The 19,456-nt window shown below is 34.5% G+C and overlaps 2 protein-coding genes across 2 annotated transcripts; both read right to left on the reverse strand.

Moving 5' to 3' along the window:
* Positions 1-6,532: 6,532 nt before the first annotated feature.
* LOC129872003 (protein EARLY-RESPONSIVE TO DEHYDRATION 7, chloroplastic-like) lies at positions 6,533-9,951 on the reverse strand. The gene is made up of 4 exons (XM_055946823.1): positions 8,833-9,951; positions 7,507-7,673; positions 7,102-7,186; positions 6,533-6,868 (listed from the first exon to the last, which is right to left on the reverse strand). Exons 1-4 carry the CDS (start codon positions 9,762-9,764, stop codon positions 6,685-6,687), a joined length of 1,368 nt encoding a protein of 455 aa, XP_055802798.1. The 5' UTR covers positions 9,765-9,951; the 3' UTR covers positions 6,533-6,684.
* Positions 9,952-10,510: 559 nt separating this feature from the next.
* Positions 10,511-19,456, reverse strand: LOC129872001 (alpha-mannosidase). Its single transcript, XM_055946822.1, has 29 exons — positions 19,146-19,456; positions 18,973-19,056; positions 18,738-18,826; positions 18,485-18,659; positions 18,139-18,258; positions 17,964-18,050; positions 17,799-17,870; positions 17,570-17,683; positions 17,137-17,237; positions 16,960-17,053; positions 16,071-16,238; positions 15,871-15,957; positions 15,558-15,623; positions 15,414-15,470; positions 14,991-15,210; positions 14,711-14,844; positions 14,196-14,255; positions 14,039-14,098; positions 13,782-13,853; positions 13,605-13,652; positions 13,404-13,523; positions 12,444-12,509; positions 12,216-12,328; positions 12,030-12,114; positions 11,740-11,850; positions 11,512-11,607; positions 11,378-11,425; positions 11,064-11,132; positions 10,511-10,924 (listed from the first exon to the last, which is right to left on the reverse strand). Exons 1-29 carry the CDS (start codon positions 19,362-19,364, stop codon positions 10,736-10,738), a joined length of 3,024 nt encoding a protein of 1,007 aa, XP_055802797.1. The 5' UTR covers positions 19,365-19,456; the 3' UTR covers positions 10,511-10,735.

Raw genomic sequence — 19,456 nt, forward strand, 5'->3', positions numbered from 1 at the left:
ACTATCTCTTATGGATCCATAAATGGAGTATGGTCTACACTGCCTTGCTGTGTTGAACTGGACTCCCTCTTTCTTGTTTTTTTTGTTTTGTTACAGTACTCGTGCAACATCCCATTTACAATTGCTCAATAATGTCACCTGACTTGAAATTTCACGCTGTTATAAACATGATCTTGACCTCGGCATTACTTTACTCGATTGCATTTTAGTGAAATTGAGGTAATACCTCAAGAATTTGGCTTTACTTTTTTTTTTCCGAAGTAACTCTCATCAAACTAGCACTAATTCAACTTCTTGCACTATAGTTGGATTATGCTTTGCCTAAGTTTATTCAAAATTTGTCTCAACTCGATTAGCTCGATTATACTTTAAAAATAAATTTTATCCAATAGGCTTGATTATTAAAAATTATTAGTTTATGTGTCTAAAAGAATGACATAATTTTAGTAACACTTTTTTTCTTTTTTATAATAATTTAACTTTAACTTCTCATTCTACCCTAATTAATGAGATGATTAATAGTTACACGTATGTTTATGACTTGTTTTTAGTCATTTATGCCACACGTTTCACAAACCTTAAATTTATTCTTAAATTACTTATCCAATCAAATACCTTTGTATAAGAAACTGAGGAAGTGATGACTAATTTAATTTAACGAATCGATACGGCTTGTTGAGCTCAGTTGAACTATAGAAACGCTTGACTCAACTTGATTACCGTAATCATCGATCCACCATAACTATAACCTGCACAGAAATCAGCCCAACCTAAAGTTCACAATGCACAGTTCACAAGATTTCATAATTACAGTCCAACGTTACAACTTACTAATCACAAGTATTACATTTATCAATCACAAATATCAAGGTTATCATGCACAATCAATAATCAAGACTCATGAAAAATAGTCTAATCCTATATACCCGTCGGTAAAGACATCTGCATCAATCACACTTGCCGAATAACCTCGATATCAGTAACAATCGCCAATAATGACTCAACATCTATAACACTTACCGACAATAACCTCGGAATCAACACACTCGCCGACAAGAACCCAATTGAATTTGACTCGAACTTGTGGCTCAATAATATCGTAAGTTAGATTGGGGTCCGCTCGATAGTAGCCAAACTAATAGCAAATCATATACTAGTACTAGTAAATAAAAGTAAACACTATATACCGTCTGCTTTTATTTGAATAATCTCGATACATTCGTCGTAAATCAACGTCACTACACTTTGGAGAAAAATTATAAAGTCATGTTGTTATCTGAAAAGAAAATTCATTAAAAGAATAATTAAAAAATCATATGATCAAAAATGGTGTTGAATCCTACACATCCACCCATTTAAGACCATATTTTTCCTAAATTAGGAGAAGGACCCTCTACCTTTTCTTTTTTTGCCAAGGACCCTCTACTTTGATGATACTAAAGTTTGCATTCCGATTCCATATTAGAGAATTGAAAGAGAAAGGTTCACCAAAGAAATCAAAATTTTGAAGAACCCAAATATTCGAAGCAGACAAGCCATAGATTTGCAAGATTGCAAAATATGGGAGACACAACACGTGTATTTTTTATTGAATTACACCCAGCAAAGTCATAAAGGGTATCCCTGAAAGCGCACACAATTCATCTCTTCCTTTTAATCCATTTCAAGAAGAATTGCGCAATTTCTTATTTGGTAAATATTTAATGATATTATCATCCCACTTATTTGGCAAGAAAAATAAAAATGTACTTTTTTAATTAAAAAATTATTTATTTTAAAAATAGTTTTAGAATAAAATCTTTTTATATTTCTTAAATTTTATGTCCAAGTTCAAATTAAATCACATAAATTAAAATGAGTAATTGTTATTGTACTAAGATATTGTAAGCTATACGCTAATTTATCCCAATTGTGTGACCAAACAATCAGCTTGACACTATATGCTTTATTCATCATTAATTATTATTTTTGAAATATTTATATATTTAGAAATAATTTAATATTTATGTTGTCGTTTTGCTTTCATTGTAGGTTCCACTATATAAAAAAACAAGTAGTTTGGTAGTACTAAATATATACCTTTTTAAAGCATAGTTTATGAATCAAAGTAGTTTTTATTTATTTTTAGGTTGTCCTGTGACCTATTTCCACTGGGGTGCAACTCCTTTTGCCGATATAAGAAAATGGTCTAAGAAATAAGTAGTTGAATAAAGAAGGTAAAGCTCAAAGAACACAAGTATGGTATGATGCCTAGATACGTCAAGGCGGGAGTATTCCCGGTTCGATTTGGTTCGATACGCATTTCAAATATGTTTTGAGATGGTAAATACGTATCTTTTTTAAGTGCTTACATCAATTAACCAATCATAGCATATGTTAAGCTATATACCTAGACCTGAGTATGTTAGCCAATAAACCAATAATCAATATTACTATTACCTCCTTCGTTTCATATTATTTGGCTCTTGTTAATCTGATGATACACTTCTTAATTTTTTATTTATTAGAAGTATATTTTATTGAACTAACCTAATTAATGATGTTTTGGTATTTTAAATTTAACTACTATTACTTTATATATATAGTTATTTAATATTAAGAAAAATAAATAAAATTCTTTTGTTTTGTTAAAATAGACAAGTATAATGAAATCTTTGTTTTGGTTTAGAGGCCAAGCAAAATAAAATGGAGGGAATGTGCTATTTACAACTTATTATATAAGTAGACAAGTTGGGGTACTCTCTTTAGCGTCCATGAAATGTCAAAGGTCGCACGAAAATAGTCCAATTTTAAGACTTTTTCTTAAAATCTTAAAGTTCATGATCAAATATAATTGCAAGAGGTTGCTATAAATTAATAAAATACTCTTTTTAGCTCTTTATTTTCTATTTTAGCTTTGATTTTGTGGGCTTCATCCTCAAGAAGATTAATTGATCACTCACTAATAGTGGTCTGATTTGTGGTCTTTATTCATTTGATAAACATCTGTTGCCACTCTTTAGCAAAATAAACATATAGTGTTAGGTTGCATTTACAAAAGCTCTAATTTACCAAAGAGAAAATCTTGTGGCACTTTTACTTTTTTAAAAATATTCTCCTTTGAACCAATTATGTGGTCAATGTTATGATCATTATGGGCAAAGTGGGGAATTGAACGTGCGCATGGTGAATGGACCCACTTTGCTAGAACTCGTAGTACATTAATGACATTTAAATTAAAATATTTTGTCATATGCAACGAATTAAACATCTCCATTTGAGTCCCATTTCCAGTTTTCTGTAATATTTAAGGAGGTACATAGATAAGGAAAATCAAGAAGCAAAGTGTGCAATACTTTTGATGGTTCAACAATCATAGGGTTATAATATGTGTAATGAGGCGGGGCTGGTGCAGCAGTGGAAATTCAAATTAACTCTTTGCACCCGACTCTGCCGTTAATTGGGTATAGGAAAGTTTTATGATTTGAGAGATGTACTGGAAAGCATTGGTAAATTCATTTTTAGATACGGATAAATATATATGTAGTGGATTTTGAAATGTATATTTAACATCTATATCTATTTATCACTTGTACATGTATATAATTTGGAGAAAGATATTGAGTTTTGTTCAACCTGCAAACTCTTGAATGAATCTATTGCTTGCAATTTTCAAATACAGAAAATATACTGCTTTCACAAAATAAATAAAAAGAATGATTTCATACATCAAGATTATGAATACAAATTTGTTTATTTGTTTTGTGGATGTTTTTAAAGTATTTGGTCGTCAAGAATAATTCAGTCATATCTTGATCTCTTCATAAATATTCCATAAATTTATGGAATTTTTGAAATGCCTTTTCAATGATATATTTAGGCATAAACTAAGGTTTATAATAGAGTAATCTCCAAGAATCCTAACTGAAACTGAACTCATCTCGTAGAGTTTCACAAAACTTTGATGTCCATAAGAAGCTTCAGAACCGACAAAAAAAATAATAATTTGGCAACAACGTCGATGTGAATTGGTTGACACTAAAAATCAATTGAGTATTTGATTCGCTACTTTAGTAGTTTGGTAAAGTGTATAATTTCTTTTTATGTCCATTGGGATTTGAGAGCTTTAGCTAGTAGTGGTACTAATAGAAAAGGGAATTGGAAAACTTTAAATTCTATGCATTTTACTACTGTTGAGTGAGTTGGTACCCGCATTATCTAGAGATCGAGAAAGATATACTAATAAATTAAGTACATGACCAACGACCATCACTAAGAGGTGCTTATCTACACCGTCTATTACTTACCACTACTGTTTGGTACAATGGGGAGTCATTTATTTATTTTTGTTGGAAAGTGACAGATTTTTCTGGAAAGTATATCTAGTGTTTGGTTAGCAGAGTTTAAAAAATCTCTTAAAGATAGATAATAATTTCAGTGAATTGGATAATGTTTCTAGAAAAAAACTTTTAGAGTATTAGAGATCGAAATAATGTTTAAGAATTTGTTATGATTCAAACCTTGTCCGTTTAGCCTTGACATGCTTTATATATTTATCTTTTGGGCTACACCATCATCGAGCTCAAAAGCATGCCCATCATGTCAACTTTCGTTATATCTTATAAAGTTTTTCACTTAGTTCTCTCATTCTAATGTGGGATCTTTCTTGAGAAGCTTGTCATCCTAAAAGTCAAATCAATCCTCTTATATGATATGTCCTTATCGATCTGACCTCCGTCAGGGCATCACATACACCCTTTGCTTATTGGAATAGCGATATATATGATGTTAAGAGTTGAAAGGGTGGTGAAGGAAAATGGTATTCGTCCATAAGGAAAAGATGAAAAATTTCTGACAACCAAACTTTTAAAAAAATATACTAAAGCATTTTCCAAAAGTATTTGATATCATACCAAACACCAATATTTTCAAGATGGAGAGTGGAGACAACGACCGAATTTGCTGATCAAATTTTTGAGTCCTTTTACACGATTAACCGCACTGGCTTCCTCAGTAGAAAATCAAATGGTGCCATGTTTCCACCAACCCACACAACGTTACATGGCTTTCGTCACATCGGACCCAAAGATAACATTGTCAGATCCGAATGACAATTAGGAAAACTATCAAAGAACATTAATGGACATGATTAATTAATCCATTAAATAACATCAAATGGGGCACTAACACTTGCAATTTCATATTATTATCGTACTCACATGTCCAGAAGTTACTAAATCATGAAGCAGAAAATGATGTTTTCCGAACTGATGACATATATATAAAAGAGAGAATGATTTGTGACATAATATCCAGACTTTAAAGTCTAAACTATGTATACTTTGATATCCAGATAAGCTAATAACCATACAGACGCTAAAGGACGTATAATGAAAAATAAAAAGGTCGTTGTTGATCCCTATGTAGGCTTATTCCTCTTTTTCATATTATTTTCACATTTTCTGCTCAGTCGGCCTATGATGCCTTCTGGGTACCTGTTGTCTTGGTACTCATACTACACTCTGCATCTACTTTCGTGATGCAAGACCGAGCACCAGCTACCGTCAGGAATAGATCGAGCCTGTTGCAGTCAGATTCGGAGACTAGGGTGAGCACTTGGCGTTTCTGGATCACTTTTGTCTCCTTCAGTATAGATGACCCGTCTTTTGCCTTTTGAGACTAGCCAGTTGTTGTATATATTTTCGGTCCACTTTCGGGACTTGTACTCGTCTTTTATTTTGTAGCAGCTCTGTACTTGTGACTTCCAGGTTCTGAGAGGGATCTTTAGTTGTTTAAATCATGATTTAGTTTACTTCCGCTTATTCATTCTGTTTACTTTTATAATTCGCTACTCTTATTTGATTTCTTCCCTTAAACCCATTACTTAAAATTCCGGGTTGAAGAGTTGGCTTACTTTGAGCAAGACAGGGCATTAGATAGCCACAAATCTTCCAAATCGCACTAAAGCTAATACTAATTAAATTGGAGATGGAACGCAGTAAAGTAGTTTTAACATTATGTGATGGTGCAAAATATTCAAATCCTTTGTCCTAATCCGGCCCTTGAATTGGATAACCATGGTGATCAATAAGAAATCAAACAAATAACAACTTGTGAAATATCAAGTTGTAGTTTTGCTTATACCACTAAATGAACCAACCCCAGAATAATTACTTTCCTGTTTATCCAACGTTTGGTTGTCTTCAAACAACGCATGTCCTTTAACTTGTTAAAAGGTAAATGCTATTAATGTCAATCCTTATTATTCTCAGCTATCACCAAAAGACTGCACAAATGCTCTATCGCCCATATTCTGTTACCATCAGATGAATGTATCCTGCTTTCAGAACAATAATATTCCCACTGGGGATAAATCTGAATAACAGTAGCGCTGTGCAGTAACAAAATTGTACTTGAAGGAATAAAACCCGTTGGAATATCATTATATTCATGATTACAACTAAATATACAGTCAATTATGGATAACATGTGTGTCTTGTCAATGATTAAAGCTATATCAAAGCAAGAAAACACAAAATGCTAGAGGGTGAAAAAGTAGAAATTCAGTGGAAAGCTTAATTTACTAAGACTAAAATCCTTATACTTTATATTATTATAACATATACAAATATATCTGACATTGAAATTTTTTAAAAGAGGCCTCAATTGACAGCTCCACCAGTGAAACTACAAGAAAGGTCAGTACTATGTGCTCTTGGCCTTCTTCAAAGCAGCAGCTTTAGCACTAGACTTAAGTTGGGTGGCGCGATTAAAGGAACTTTTGGGGTTAAGAGCCTTTCTGATCTTGAACACAGTCCAGGCAGTCCCAACAGCATGCCCTGCTGCGTCAAGCCCTTCACTTGCCACTTTTGCTGCCTCTTCTCCATACCTACAAAAACCAAATTTCACTTCTTCTAAGTTAATTTCAAAAGATTTAAGCAGCATGTATTCATCTTGTTGTATTGCCTAAATAACATAGTGTGGGTTCAATCCGTCTTAATATACTTTAGTTAATTTTCACGAGATGACACATGACAAAGCAAGTTGAAATGTATTTCTATGGTAAGACTAGACTTCATAAATAAGGATATATCCAGGAGAATTCATCAGACTGAGCTTTACTTCTGCGAAACAAGTTCAGCTGTCACGGTGGATGATGTTGACATCACATTCTTTCCAGCAACTTCAACAGCGTCACATATTCTGCCTATAACAAATTAAGACAAATATCAGGCTCTTATTGAAAGACAAATTATATACGTTGACACATACTGATTGTGATTCACTCTAGTAATGCAGATACCAAATGCAATATGCAAAGCACTCAAAAATCCTTCATTCCTCAAATCTTCATTTCCTAAAAAGGTTAACCTGATACATGTGTCTGTGAATGTGAATAAATTCTTTTTTGTTTTTTTTCGGTCCTAAATCTGACTCTTGGAAGAAAAAATAATTAAATGGAAAACATATAGACTTTGGAAGGCTACAAACTCCCAGTCAGAATAAAAGGGAGGACGTTTGACTTACTAAATCCATCCAGAGTAGCAAGGACCATCTCTCCTGGCAGTATCTTGAAGAACTTTTTTCCTGCTATGGAATTTACAACTGAACTAGTGAAGAATCCTGAAACCTGGAGAACTCCAGAAAGGACTCCTAGTGCTACTTTCTCAGTCATCTTTGTTACTCTTTTAACCCTGAAAATTAAACACAATGCAACTTGAGTACCAAGTTTATTCTTCTCTTAGATGATTTATGGCTAGACATATGAGTATCCTTGATAGTGTATTTAATGTATGCAAACCAGCAACAACTAGCTCAAACGAAGAATTCATGTTTGAGATACTTCCATTTGCCATGTGGGGAAACATGGCAGAAGGGTAGATATTGGGGAACTTAAATTCTGGATTTCTCTTGTATCATAAACTCGATCATCTGAAAGGGGCATCTGCTCACAAAACAGTGGTGATATTCTGGATTTACAGAGTTATAGGCATTTTCTATCGAATTAGAAAGCATGTAATAGACACTAGCTAATCACACCAAGGTGAACCAAATTATGCAGTACGAGTAATGGACAACAAGGAAGATCCATTAATGTTTCAAACTGAAAAACATTTCCAATCCATTTTAGCAAAATCCTTCAAACTGATATCTAAATTTTCATACTCACAGGTCATTAGGGATCATCTGCAATACCTCAAATACTAGAGACTGCAAAAATTTGTCCTAAAAGTTTACCAGCTGGTGACCAAAAAATTCCCCTCTTTTACCCATTACAACCATTTATCCTTTTACTTTTGTTCAAAAACTAGAATAACATGTGAAAGAATCATGATGATTATGTGGTAATCAGTTTAACAAACTTCATCAGAAAGTGCCCTAGTATCCAGCCAGTTATTGTACTCCTTCAAAATCTCAGCTCAACTGATGGATATAAAATATATGGAAACTTCCTAGCGAGAAAAGATAACTTGAAACATATATAGAAGAATAGGGAAGCAATTTGGGAATTCAGTCAATAATTTGGGATAACCAGAAAAGAAAATTCTCCTCTTATAAATACTTTCCTAGTAGTCTATAAAATTCTCCTCTTATAAATACTTTCCTAGTAGTCTATGTGAATATACGAGGAAAAGATTTTCCTTTGTGTTCTAGCTCCTTATTCATCATTAGAATTCAAGAAGGAGCCTTGGTAATGAATTCCAGTTACCTTGCAGAAAATTAAGAACCCACAAAAATGCTAATCCAAATTAATAACAATAACAGCAAAGCATAGATAATAATCTAAGAGTCGTCATAGTGTTGATGAGATGAAACAAGCAAATGCCATCAAATATTAAAAGGTCATTACACCTTTGAATCCTCTTCAATGTCTCAGGACTAATCTCGGCCTTAGTCCCTGTAATCATCCTTTGTTTTAAAACCTCATTTCCGCGCATCAATCGTTCTGCTGACACATCTCCACACCACAAAATCCCCTTAATCAGCTGCCCTGATCCTTGAGCAACTAATTTTGCAGCTGATCCACTATACTCCTCCACATTGGGTGCTAACGTGGTCCAGTATTGAGCGCATCGCTCTTCTAACACTTCCTTCTTCTTCTCCGATTTCAATTCATCTGGAGACAACTCCCTTGCCACTGTTCCTCCCATTGCCAATGCCGCATTTTCCTCCACCTTCTGAACAGAAAAGGTGCTGTAACTTTTCAAAATATCATCCAGCTCCTTCAACAATGCCTCCTGACCCTTTGAAGCAATCGTCAAACCATAATTCAATAAATCATCCATCGGTCCCTTATCTTTTTTTTTCTTTTTTTTACTCTTTTCTTTCTCATCATCACTGGAATCCGAATCATCCTCTTTCAAAACTTGAAATGAGAAGAAATAATGCGAATCATCCAATTTCACCGCGGTCAGGTCCTTAGTTAACGGCCATTGGATGTCGTCTCCCACATTAGCAAGGATAGCAACGGTATTCTTATCTTGCAGGAGACGAAACAGAGATAAATCTCCGGTAGCTAGCTCAACAGAGTAATCTTTATCGATCAAATGGACGAGTACACCAGGGATAACGAGAAGGGTTTCCTCGTGGGACTCAGGAGGGGCAGATGGAGCAGAAGAGATAATATGGTAATTGTGAGGGATGAGATTCTCGGCATGGTCAGTTTCGTCTATGGTTGGATAAAGATTGGGACGAGAAGAAGAGGTTGACTGGAGATCTGGATCATTGTGAATGACACGTGGATACAATGGGGCTTTATGGAGACTAGGGTTCTGAGAAGCCATTGAAGAGCTTAGGGAAAAAATGTTGAGGATGGAGGAAGAAGAACAAGATTGGATTTTTTTGGAGGAATAGGTGGCAAATCTGCTGAGACACGTGGAAGATTTGTTTGGATGAATAACTGCTATAACTGTCTCGAATTTTTCCCGCGGAAGTCCATTTGGATTTTCTTTTCCTTTTTCTCAATCACGTATTAATAATAATATCATACAAATAGGAGAAAAAGGATGTAATCTTTTCTTCTCTTGTCCTGGACAACAAGAACAACATATCCTTCATAGTCCCACAAACAGGAGTCTGGGACTCAGAGAGGATAGATGAGATGTTTTCCATAGATAATCCAAAGCAGTCCCAAACAAGAAGTATCTAAGTACAAAAAACAATAGATAAAACAGTAATAAAAGAGAAACTACAACAGAACAACACGATAAACTAGGTATAAACAACAACAACTACTAACAGAAATTTATTTACAAGAAACTACATGGGCAATACTATAACAACTAATATGAACAGACAACAAAACGAATACTCTATTTCCTACTAATCTTCTACCCTAATCCATGTCGACCACATCCTCTTATGCTAGGTCATGTTCTCTATAAGCTAAAACTGCACCATGTACATAAAAAAAAAAGGAAATCTTTTTTTCCTTCTGGTTTTAGAGCTCATTATCTTTTTGGACAAAAAGATGGGGTAATTCTTATTGGAAAATAAAGTTATTGATAGCTAGTTGACTGAAGAAATGATATAGAACAGATATACAGAGAAAACTAAGGTCCAAGATTGTGATCCATTTTGATCATCTTTTATGGCAGAAACATTCTCCTCCAATTATTTTCCAGAATAAACATAATAGATTTACTTTCTTTGGCATACATCATATTTATGAAGAAATTGACTAAAAAGAACTGTTAATGGGCTCAATGAACCAGTTCTTTTGACTTTATTGGGTAGAAAGTATGCAATTTTGTTTTCAAAATTTAACGATGAAAGTCCGTATCTCCATGGGACCAAGCTCGACTATAAGAAGAGACATGTCTACTGGACCCCCTCTAATTGGTGCAGCCTCACTACCACTGTCATGTTCTATATTCCAACTCATCTTCTTCATCTCATTCTTGCCTTGATTCGCCGATAAGCTTGTTTCCTTGATTGCCTTTATCTGAATACAATGCAAACATGTGTCAATGCCCTCTAACAAGTTCAGCAGACATTCCAAGTTAGTATCTTAATATGCATTAGTTAATCAACACAGACAGAGAGAAACTCCCAATATCAGTAAGATTTTAAAGCTGTATTACCCTTTTTCCAGCAAACATCTCCTTCAGTAGAACTTTGGTTATTGTCGAATAATCAGCATCTTCACCAGCCTATCCACATCCACAACACATAAAATATTACATAACGGTCAGTAGTGATATCAGTTAACAACGCACAAAACATAGGTCCAAACCAATAATGATGTCGTGTGTCACACTCTTAAATTTACATTTTCTGTTTCAGAATTCAAGTAAATGTAAGCTGTTTCTCGGTGAAAGTAAGGCTGTAACAAGCAAATGACACGAGACTTTTATGAACTTCCAGTTTTCAAGAACAGCTTTTAGTTTATTTTTACCTCGTATAGATGAGCCAAACGGATAAGTACACCTCCGTTATCCAACTCCTGGAAAGAAAAAAAAACAGAAATGACTTTCATTAATTTATCAAAGGAAATGGATCCCTCTAATCACTGCATGATCTATACATAACCTGGAGAGTAATCAGTGCAACATTAGGAGGTAAACTATAATAGGGATTCATGATGGTGGCTTTGGTTATATGCGAAGCTTTCCATTCTTCCTGATTCTGCAAGATCAAGTAGTACAATATCAAGATATCAATTAGTAATATTGATCATTTAAAATAAAGGAATATCATAAGGTGTGGAGGGCCTGCCGAATTTGGTCCTCTTCATAAATCATAATATGTTGAAATTACCTCATGTCCAAAAGCTAAAACAAGAGGTGAATAAATTTCTTGGCCAGTTGTTCTGCGCCAACGTGAACCATCACCCTTTTTATGAATTCCCAGATAGTAATTCCCTCGAACCTGGAAAAGCAATATGTGAATAGATAAGTTCAAAAGAAGCATTCAAGTCAGAGTTTGCTACATTTTGAATTCAGAGATATTCTGATTCAGAGTAGTATGGGATATTCAGAAACTCTCACTGCAGAAGTAGAAAAACTATTGCGGCCTAGGACTGCTTTGGAATGCCATATCAGACTTACCGTGAGTCCCTCACACATACTTCCAACACAGACAGTCTCATCAAGGGCTTCACCCACTCCTCTAGCATCATCATAGAGCAAGCGCCTGGTTTAATATGAAATCCATTGCATTTGTAAGTCCAACAATTATATTAAGCATGATATATTATAAACAAACTAAAGAAAAAACTTCAAATGATATTTAACCTATGCAACATGAGTTCTATTTCTCCATCCTTAATGCTGGCTCCACCTGTTGCACGATCCACCAAAACAGACAATTCTGATTTGTTATCTGTTATGTACATTCCAAGATTCACCTGAAAATTGAACATAATTAAAAAAAAAAAACTGAGAAAAACAAAAGCAGCAATAGGCTAGCTTGATCACAAAACTGCAATTTCAATTCAAGCAAGTTTGTGTAAAGAAAATAACTGGATAATAGTTCCCTGCAACAGGTTGAGTAACTTGGAGGTCCCAATCAGCTCGGTAATCTCTAACCTGATAAGCAACAAAGTATCACTCAAATTGACTCTAAAACGAACAGAAAATTGAGATAAAGATGAAGCCTGGTATTAAACATAAGATGCAGGATTGAAATCCTGATGACCATTTTCCTAGTTCATATATTGCCAACATAGAAAATGTTTATAAGAAAATTGGTGTTCCATCAACAAGAACATTGAGACAGTATAACAGACAGAAAAGCATGGTCAGCTAGAAATCCAACATCAAAGAATTATCTATTTCCGACTGAATAAATAGGAATACAACTCAGCGACATTTGTTTCAATATGTTGATAAACACTTCAAGGAATTAACATGGAGATTGATATACATGGAAAAATTGGAAAAATTGACTTTCAGAATAACATGGTATCTCGATACTCAAATAATGGTCGAATACCGACCTTAAAATAATATCCTGTTAGCATTACCTCTAGTCAGTACATCCTTTAAATATATGTAGAAGTTCACCACCTTTAGCCATCAGTTCTGGATTACTGGTAAATTATGTAAGAACTGTGAGAACTGATGGTGCAGAGTTTCATTATGGACTTCATGCTTTAAGCAATGACAATGGTATGGTTTAATTTGCTAGTACTTGGAACCCTTGCATGGATAGGCAGATCTGAGGATTTTATATTTTTTTTACTTGTAAGAGTTTTATTTTATAGAAACTCTAGTGTAAACTGAAGTAACTTTGTCTATGGAAGTGTCACAGTAACAGTCACTCACTGTGATGACTCTGTACAAAGTCTTTAAATTTATAATTACCAAGAAACCTGAACAAAGTGCAACATGTTACCCAAGTATAATCTAATGAAATTCAAAGTGTAAAGACAGTAAACATGAACTAAGAAGGGGGAAATAGGAATGAAATGTCAAGCTTACTCTTTTAAGAAAATCTCTCCCATTAGAGTCAGTATAGAACACTTTATCAGTGGCCATATTTGCTGTCATTTTGGTAATAACCTCTTTTCCAACACTATCTTCTGTTGGTATAGGACCAATCTTCAATTGAAGAGGTATGTCAGATATACAGTTTATAGACTACCCTTCAATGTGAAATGACACTGGCCAGAGTTGACTTACAGTGAATTCGAGTTCAGCGTGTTCTTTGTCTTTGTAAATCCTAATTACCTGAAACATTGACATATCAAGACATACTAGAATCCAATGCATACAGTTTATAACTGAATAAATTGGCAAAGATCCAAATGTTTTTGGTGCTGACTAAGATTGAGTTAATCAAGGAACCATGCACCATACCTGAGATATCCATGAGTTGAATTGCTGGTGAATTTCATCGACCAGGGGCCCACGCATAACCTTTATTGAAACCTGCTAGCAAAGAGGAAATTAGTTACTGCTATGAAGAAAACTAGATAGTGTGTCAGATATGCTAATCAAAACTTCAGTAAAATCAGAACTAATTGATTTATCGAGGAAGAGACGGAGAACCACAATTGCAATAATCCGTTTTAGTTGCTAAATAACAGGAACCAAAGGGAGAAAAAGCTACTCACTGATCTCGCAACTATGACTGGGGTTGATCCATCGGGTCTGAAAATGTAGGCACCAGAATCCTGCAATGGGTAATACAATTAACATCCAAACTTACTGTGTCTCCTTTACAAATGATCTCTAACATTTTATTATACCTACAAGAACATCAGCAAGTACCTGATCTGAGTTTGCACTCGAGCCATACCAAAGATAGCTTTGTTGTACAGGTATATCAACCTAATAATTGTCCTTTGTTAGTCAGGAGGATGAAACGTCCCTCAACATAGAAAAGAAAAACAAAGATTAACTAGATAAAATATGGGGTAATATGAATCATTTTGTTCACAATTACAATCATCAAGCATGTTTGTTGCAGCTATTCTCTTGCACAGAAATAGAACAGAAGATCTTTTGTTTGTTACTATAATTTCCTGTAATGTAATTTAGTAGATATAATGCATTTGATAGCATGTAATAGAGTATATTCTGTTGAAGTGAGCGTTAAACCACGTCTAGGTAAATAACTAGCATGTTTTATAAGTCTTAAATCGGCAAGACAAAAATGGTAAGGTCATAATATATAGACTACCGCTTCACAGACTGCTATCTGATTCCTTCAGTAAGATCATAACACCAACATAATGCATTCAATAGGTTGCCAGGTTGAGATACTGACATAACTAAGAACTTACCCCTGTTTTAGAATTATATAGACGTTTAAGTTGACCGGTATTTGAGGAAAAGGATGCCTTTAAGTTCCCTGGTCCAATTTCAACAGTCTCGTTCAGTGGAATGTCCATCTTTGTGACATAGCCAGGAGAGCTCCCTGTATAATTTCAGCAGAAATTGAAATTGATGAAGGATGGATTTATGATTTTACTCTTTGAAAACAGGCAATGTCTTCTGATTTTTGAGTCATCTATGAGCAGATTAATGATGTAAAAAAGACATGGAGAAAGAAAATTGAGTTACCATTCTGTGATGTTTTAGAAATAAAATAAGTATTCCAGCCAAGAGGTGACACAGACACTCGAAAGAAGAGCCAATATTTGGGAGCTTGTTTGGGTGATATTCCGAGATACGCCTCAACATAAAACTTTCTCAAGTTGCTGGTAACATTATCCAACTCTATAAATTGTGCCTCAATCAGATTTCCCGTGGAATCTTTTACAATAAGATTAGCATTGTTGACCTGTTAAAGCAAATACGATTAGATACCCATCAACAGCGAATAAGCCATTTCAAAAATGCATAAGAGAAAGAAAAAGGATTAGGCAAATAGATCAGTTATATAATTTGTCTGAATTATATAGGACTGACATATATAATGAAATTAGCTGGTGTTATGATAAAATGAGCAACGGAAAAAAAAAACAGAAAAGACTATTCATTCACCGGGATCTTGATGATATCAGTTCGATTCCATCCAAGAGGATTGTATGCCACAACAACCTGAAATTGGGAGTATTGGTGTAAAAATATTCTTGCCAGTATATTCATAAGGTATGAAGCAGGTTAATAAATAGAAGGCAAATTTACCAAATTCTTCCCCTCAGTGATGTCTTCTTCAGTTGGTGGACAATAACTTGTATTGAGCAATTGACACTGTACGACATGAAAGAAAACCAGAAAGAAGGACATGTCAAATAACTTGTAGTTATTTGAGACTTCTCTCCTAATTTACTACTTCTCCTAAACATGTCATTTGGAAAGAAAAAACTATACAAACAGAAACTTCTGAAACTCCTACATGTGACTGTTCTAAACTTTAATGATCTTATTAAGAATTAGTTTCTAAGCTTTATTTTAAGCTTGGAGAACAAAAGGGAGAGCCAAGTAACCAAAATTTCACCTGGTTGAATAATGATGAAGTGGTAGAACAAGGACCTGATTTGGAATTAACCAGGCATGATAAAGCAGAATTCACCACAACTTCTGACTGAAAATTGCGCATATGAAAAGAACTATAAATATAAGATCACTCTAAACAAAAGCGTGAAAATTAAAGTTCAGGCAGACAAGATCAAGTTCAAATTAAGAATAGGAGCCCACTTCAGAAGCTCCAATAGCCAAGCGTTTCACATAGTCATCAGTTGTATGTTGTTTAGCAGTACCAGTCACAGCATCATGGTGTTGTGTAACTCCCAGAGCATCTCCCAAGCTAAACGTGTTGAATCCATTTGATTTCCTCCCAGTTAAGAATTCAAGCTGGCGAGCAGCCTGTCAAAGGAATCCAAGGGTTAAATTTGATCTCTTCAACATGTATTCTCACTATTGAACCCATTATACTTTTGCAAATATAGATTCAAGTCTTAATATTTGATGAAGTTTTTGTAATTTTCATATAGATGCGTATGTTCCGTGAGCAAAATGTTGGGTTTAGTTGAACCCGTTCAACCTGTTTGTATCTGCCTCTGCAGCCTATTTTGGTTCAAATCAGTTGTAACTTCATTTCTCATGACCGCATCCTAGATTAAGTGAAGTAGTGACCCACAGAGACTCCAATGTTAGCAAGATAAAGAACATTCACCAATCACCGTGTACATTGACGTACAACAATAATAAATGATGAGACATTATACAATAAACCACTTAAAAGTATATTTATTTAACAGTTTAAACTTTTAGATGAGATTAGTTGCACATTCCAATATGGTATTAGAGCAAGCATGAGGTCAATTAAAATTAAGCCCACATGTGAGGGGTGTGTTGAGACATAATATAATAAAGTAATTAAAAGTATGTTTTCTTTAATAGCTTAAACTATTAGATCAGATGGTCGCATTCCAACAGTAAGGATAGTGGAAATTAGGACAAGAACTAGGTTATCAAGTTGGAGATCATAGTTTCACAATTTTCTTTGCTACATTCAGGTTCGTTTTGACGTTGATGTTGTAATATGGAATCGTGGAACCAGAAGAAAGAAGCTAAGCAGGCTCACCAGATAATATCCACTTAGCATACGAATGTATCGCTTTAAAGCTGGTCGACTGGTAAAGAAACCAGTCCAATAAGAATTTCCACCATCTGCATATCTGAAATTAGTTAGAGATGTTAGATAAACTTCATAAAATTTCAAGATAAACCAGAAGGTAGAGAATGTCAACCAAGTGCTCACGGAAAGTAATCATCAGTTTTTAGAGGCCAAGATTCATTGGTTGCATGTTTTGCATCAACATAAATTGATGGAGTAGAGTACAATGCATTAACTCGACCGTCCTGTCAAAAGAAAATGAAAGCAAGTGAGTCTCTGTGATTTTGCAAATATTTAAACTGGACTGGAACAAATAGAGATATTTATGTTCTCCATAAGGATTCCCTCATGAAGTCTTCCAGCTAGCTGATAAATGTACTGGACGACACCGAAACAGGCTAAGAATCTTGTTTTGGATTAAGATTTTTCTCTGTTGAATAAAGTTATTACATTTTCTTGAAATATAACTTAGGAGAAGACATAGCACAGCAACCACTCATACAGTTGAAGAAACAAGTTCGAGATTTTTGTGAAGGATTTCACTATCTATGTTTTCTGTAGAGCCTGAAGTATTTACCTTGTTGACGTAGTGAATTAATTTATCCATTTCCTTGAACCAAGTTTCAGCATATTGGTATTGGAAATCATCTCCCATGGTCCACATGATGTGATTCGTGCGTGTCACATTTGCCTGCACATCACAACATCCAGCTTTTCATTGATTGCATTTACACATCTATTTCTAGTTACAGTTCTATGAGAATTGATGAGTCTAATAACTGAAAAGAACTGTAATCAGGGTGTACTTGTGTGATTGCAGCATTGATGAAGTCATTAACCCGTATGTCGACATTTAGGTCAAAGATAATAGGATCATCCTGCAATTCATATACCAAATATATGAAATTTGTTCTCCTTTGATATACTAAAATAAACCATAGAGAGGCTTATTTTTTTATTTCTGACAGAACCTGGACTGGAACAAAATCAGCATCATCCACTTCGAAATGGAAACCATGTGGTGGACTATAATGTACAGGAAATGCATTGGTAAATATCTGAAAAGCACCCACAAATGGTGTTAACCATAAGTGAGCAATGATATAAAATACCTAAATGAACAAAGCTTAAGAATGCTTCATCAACCTGGGAGGAAGAACCAAATGTTCTTGAACCACGCCATATAACCTCGAGAGCTTTATCCTCCTTACGTTTTGCTCTGTCTTGATAATCAATACGCGCAAAGTGAACAGAATCAAATCCTACCTGTGAAAGTTATCCGGGAGAAGTGAAAGAAGGATCAATATTTAGAATCAGATCAGGATGATAAACTTCAAAATAATTAATGTCAATAAGAATTTAAGTTGTATACACTACCAATATAAAGGCTTATTACACTAGTGTAGTTGAACATAACAATTTAGCTATCATTTTTATTCGTGCATAGAACTTAAACTCTAAACTACAACTTATGAACACTCAGCCTAAATACCTCTGCCCCAAGAAGATAGGCTTGCACGGCAGAGTGCCCAAATGGATCGATCTGCCATCCTGCACGAGGAGTGATATTGAATTCATTCTTTATCAGTTGATGGCCTAGTGTTGTCTGATCAATCATATCTATGTAATGGCAAGTCGCTTCATCGTGCATACACCAACCACCATTTCTGTTCCAGAATTCTCTTTTTCATCAAAAATCACTGGAAAAAATAAAATATAAGTTCCTTACAAGTAAGCTAACATACACGAATTCCAGCTGACCAGAAGCTACAAGATTTTTCACTTCTTCTTGAATTTCTGGGCTTTGCCTTCTCCACCACCGATGGAAAAATGCCTACAGAAAGATTAATACAAACATGCCTAATAAATTGTGCATATTTTTTTCCTTACAACAACTACGTCTCGATACCAAACAAGTTGCTTATGCACACAAAATTAGAAAACACAGTTATTTCTTCTAGTTAAGAAAAACATATTTACCATTTCAGCAAAGACAAATTTCCTATTCCGGTCACGACGTAACGACATAACAACTGAGTCCAGCACATTTTCAACACAGGCACCCTGCAATGCATCAATCATTTTTTATTAACAACAGCTAACACATAAACTGACATAATTTCCAATTTCAACATACAAGATGTATATATGACCTGAATGCTATTATTTGATCCAACATAGTACTGATCAATGGTCTTTAACCAGCCAACATCATCGTGTGAATGAGGAACCAAATGAACATTCAATTTGCTTTCAACAATGCCACCACCAGTATTGTACTTTAGGTATCCATTTACACCAATTGCCCCATCAGAACAAACAGTAGAGAAAATGAACAGAAAAACTAAAGCTGGAGTGACAAAAATTCTCATTTTGAAACCCAACTATGGTTTCTCTTTGAACCGTGATAAACCAGTTTACTTTTTATGTATAGATTGAATTGTCAAAATTCATTTTTCTTCTA

This window comes from Solanum dulcamara, chromosome 11, assembly GCF_947179165.1.
Source record: "Solanum dulcamara chromosome 11, daSolDulc1.2, whole genome shotgun sequence".
Taxonomy (NCBI): Eukaryota; Viridiplantae; Streptophyta; class Magnoliopsida; order Solanales; family Solanaceae; genus Solanum; species Solanum dulcamara.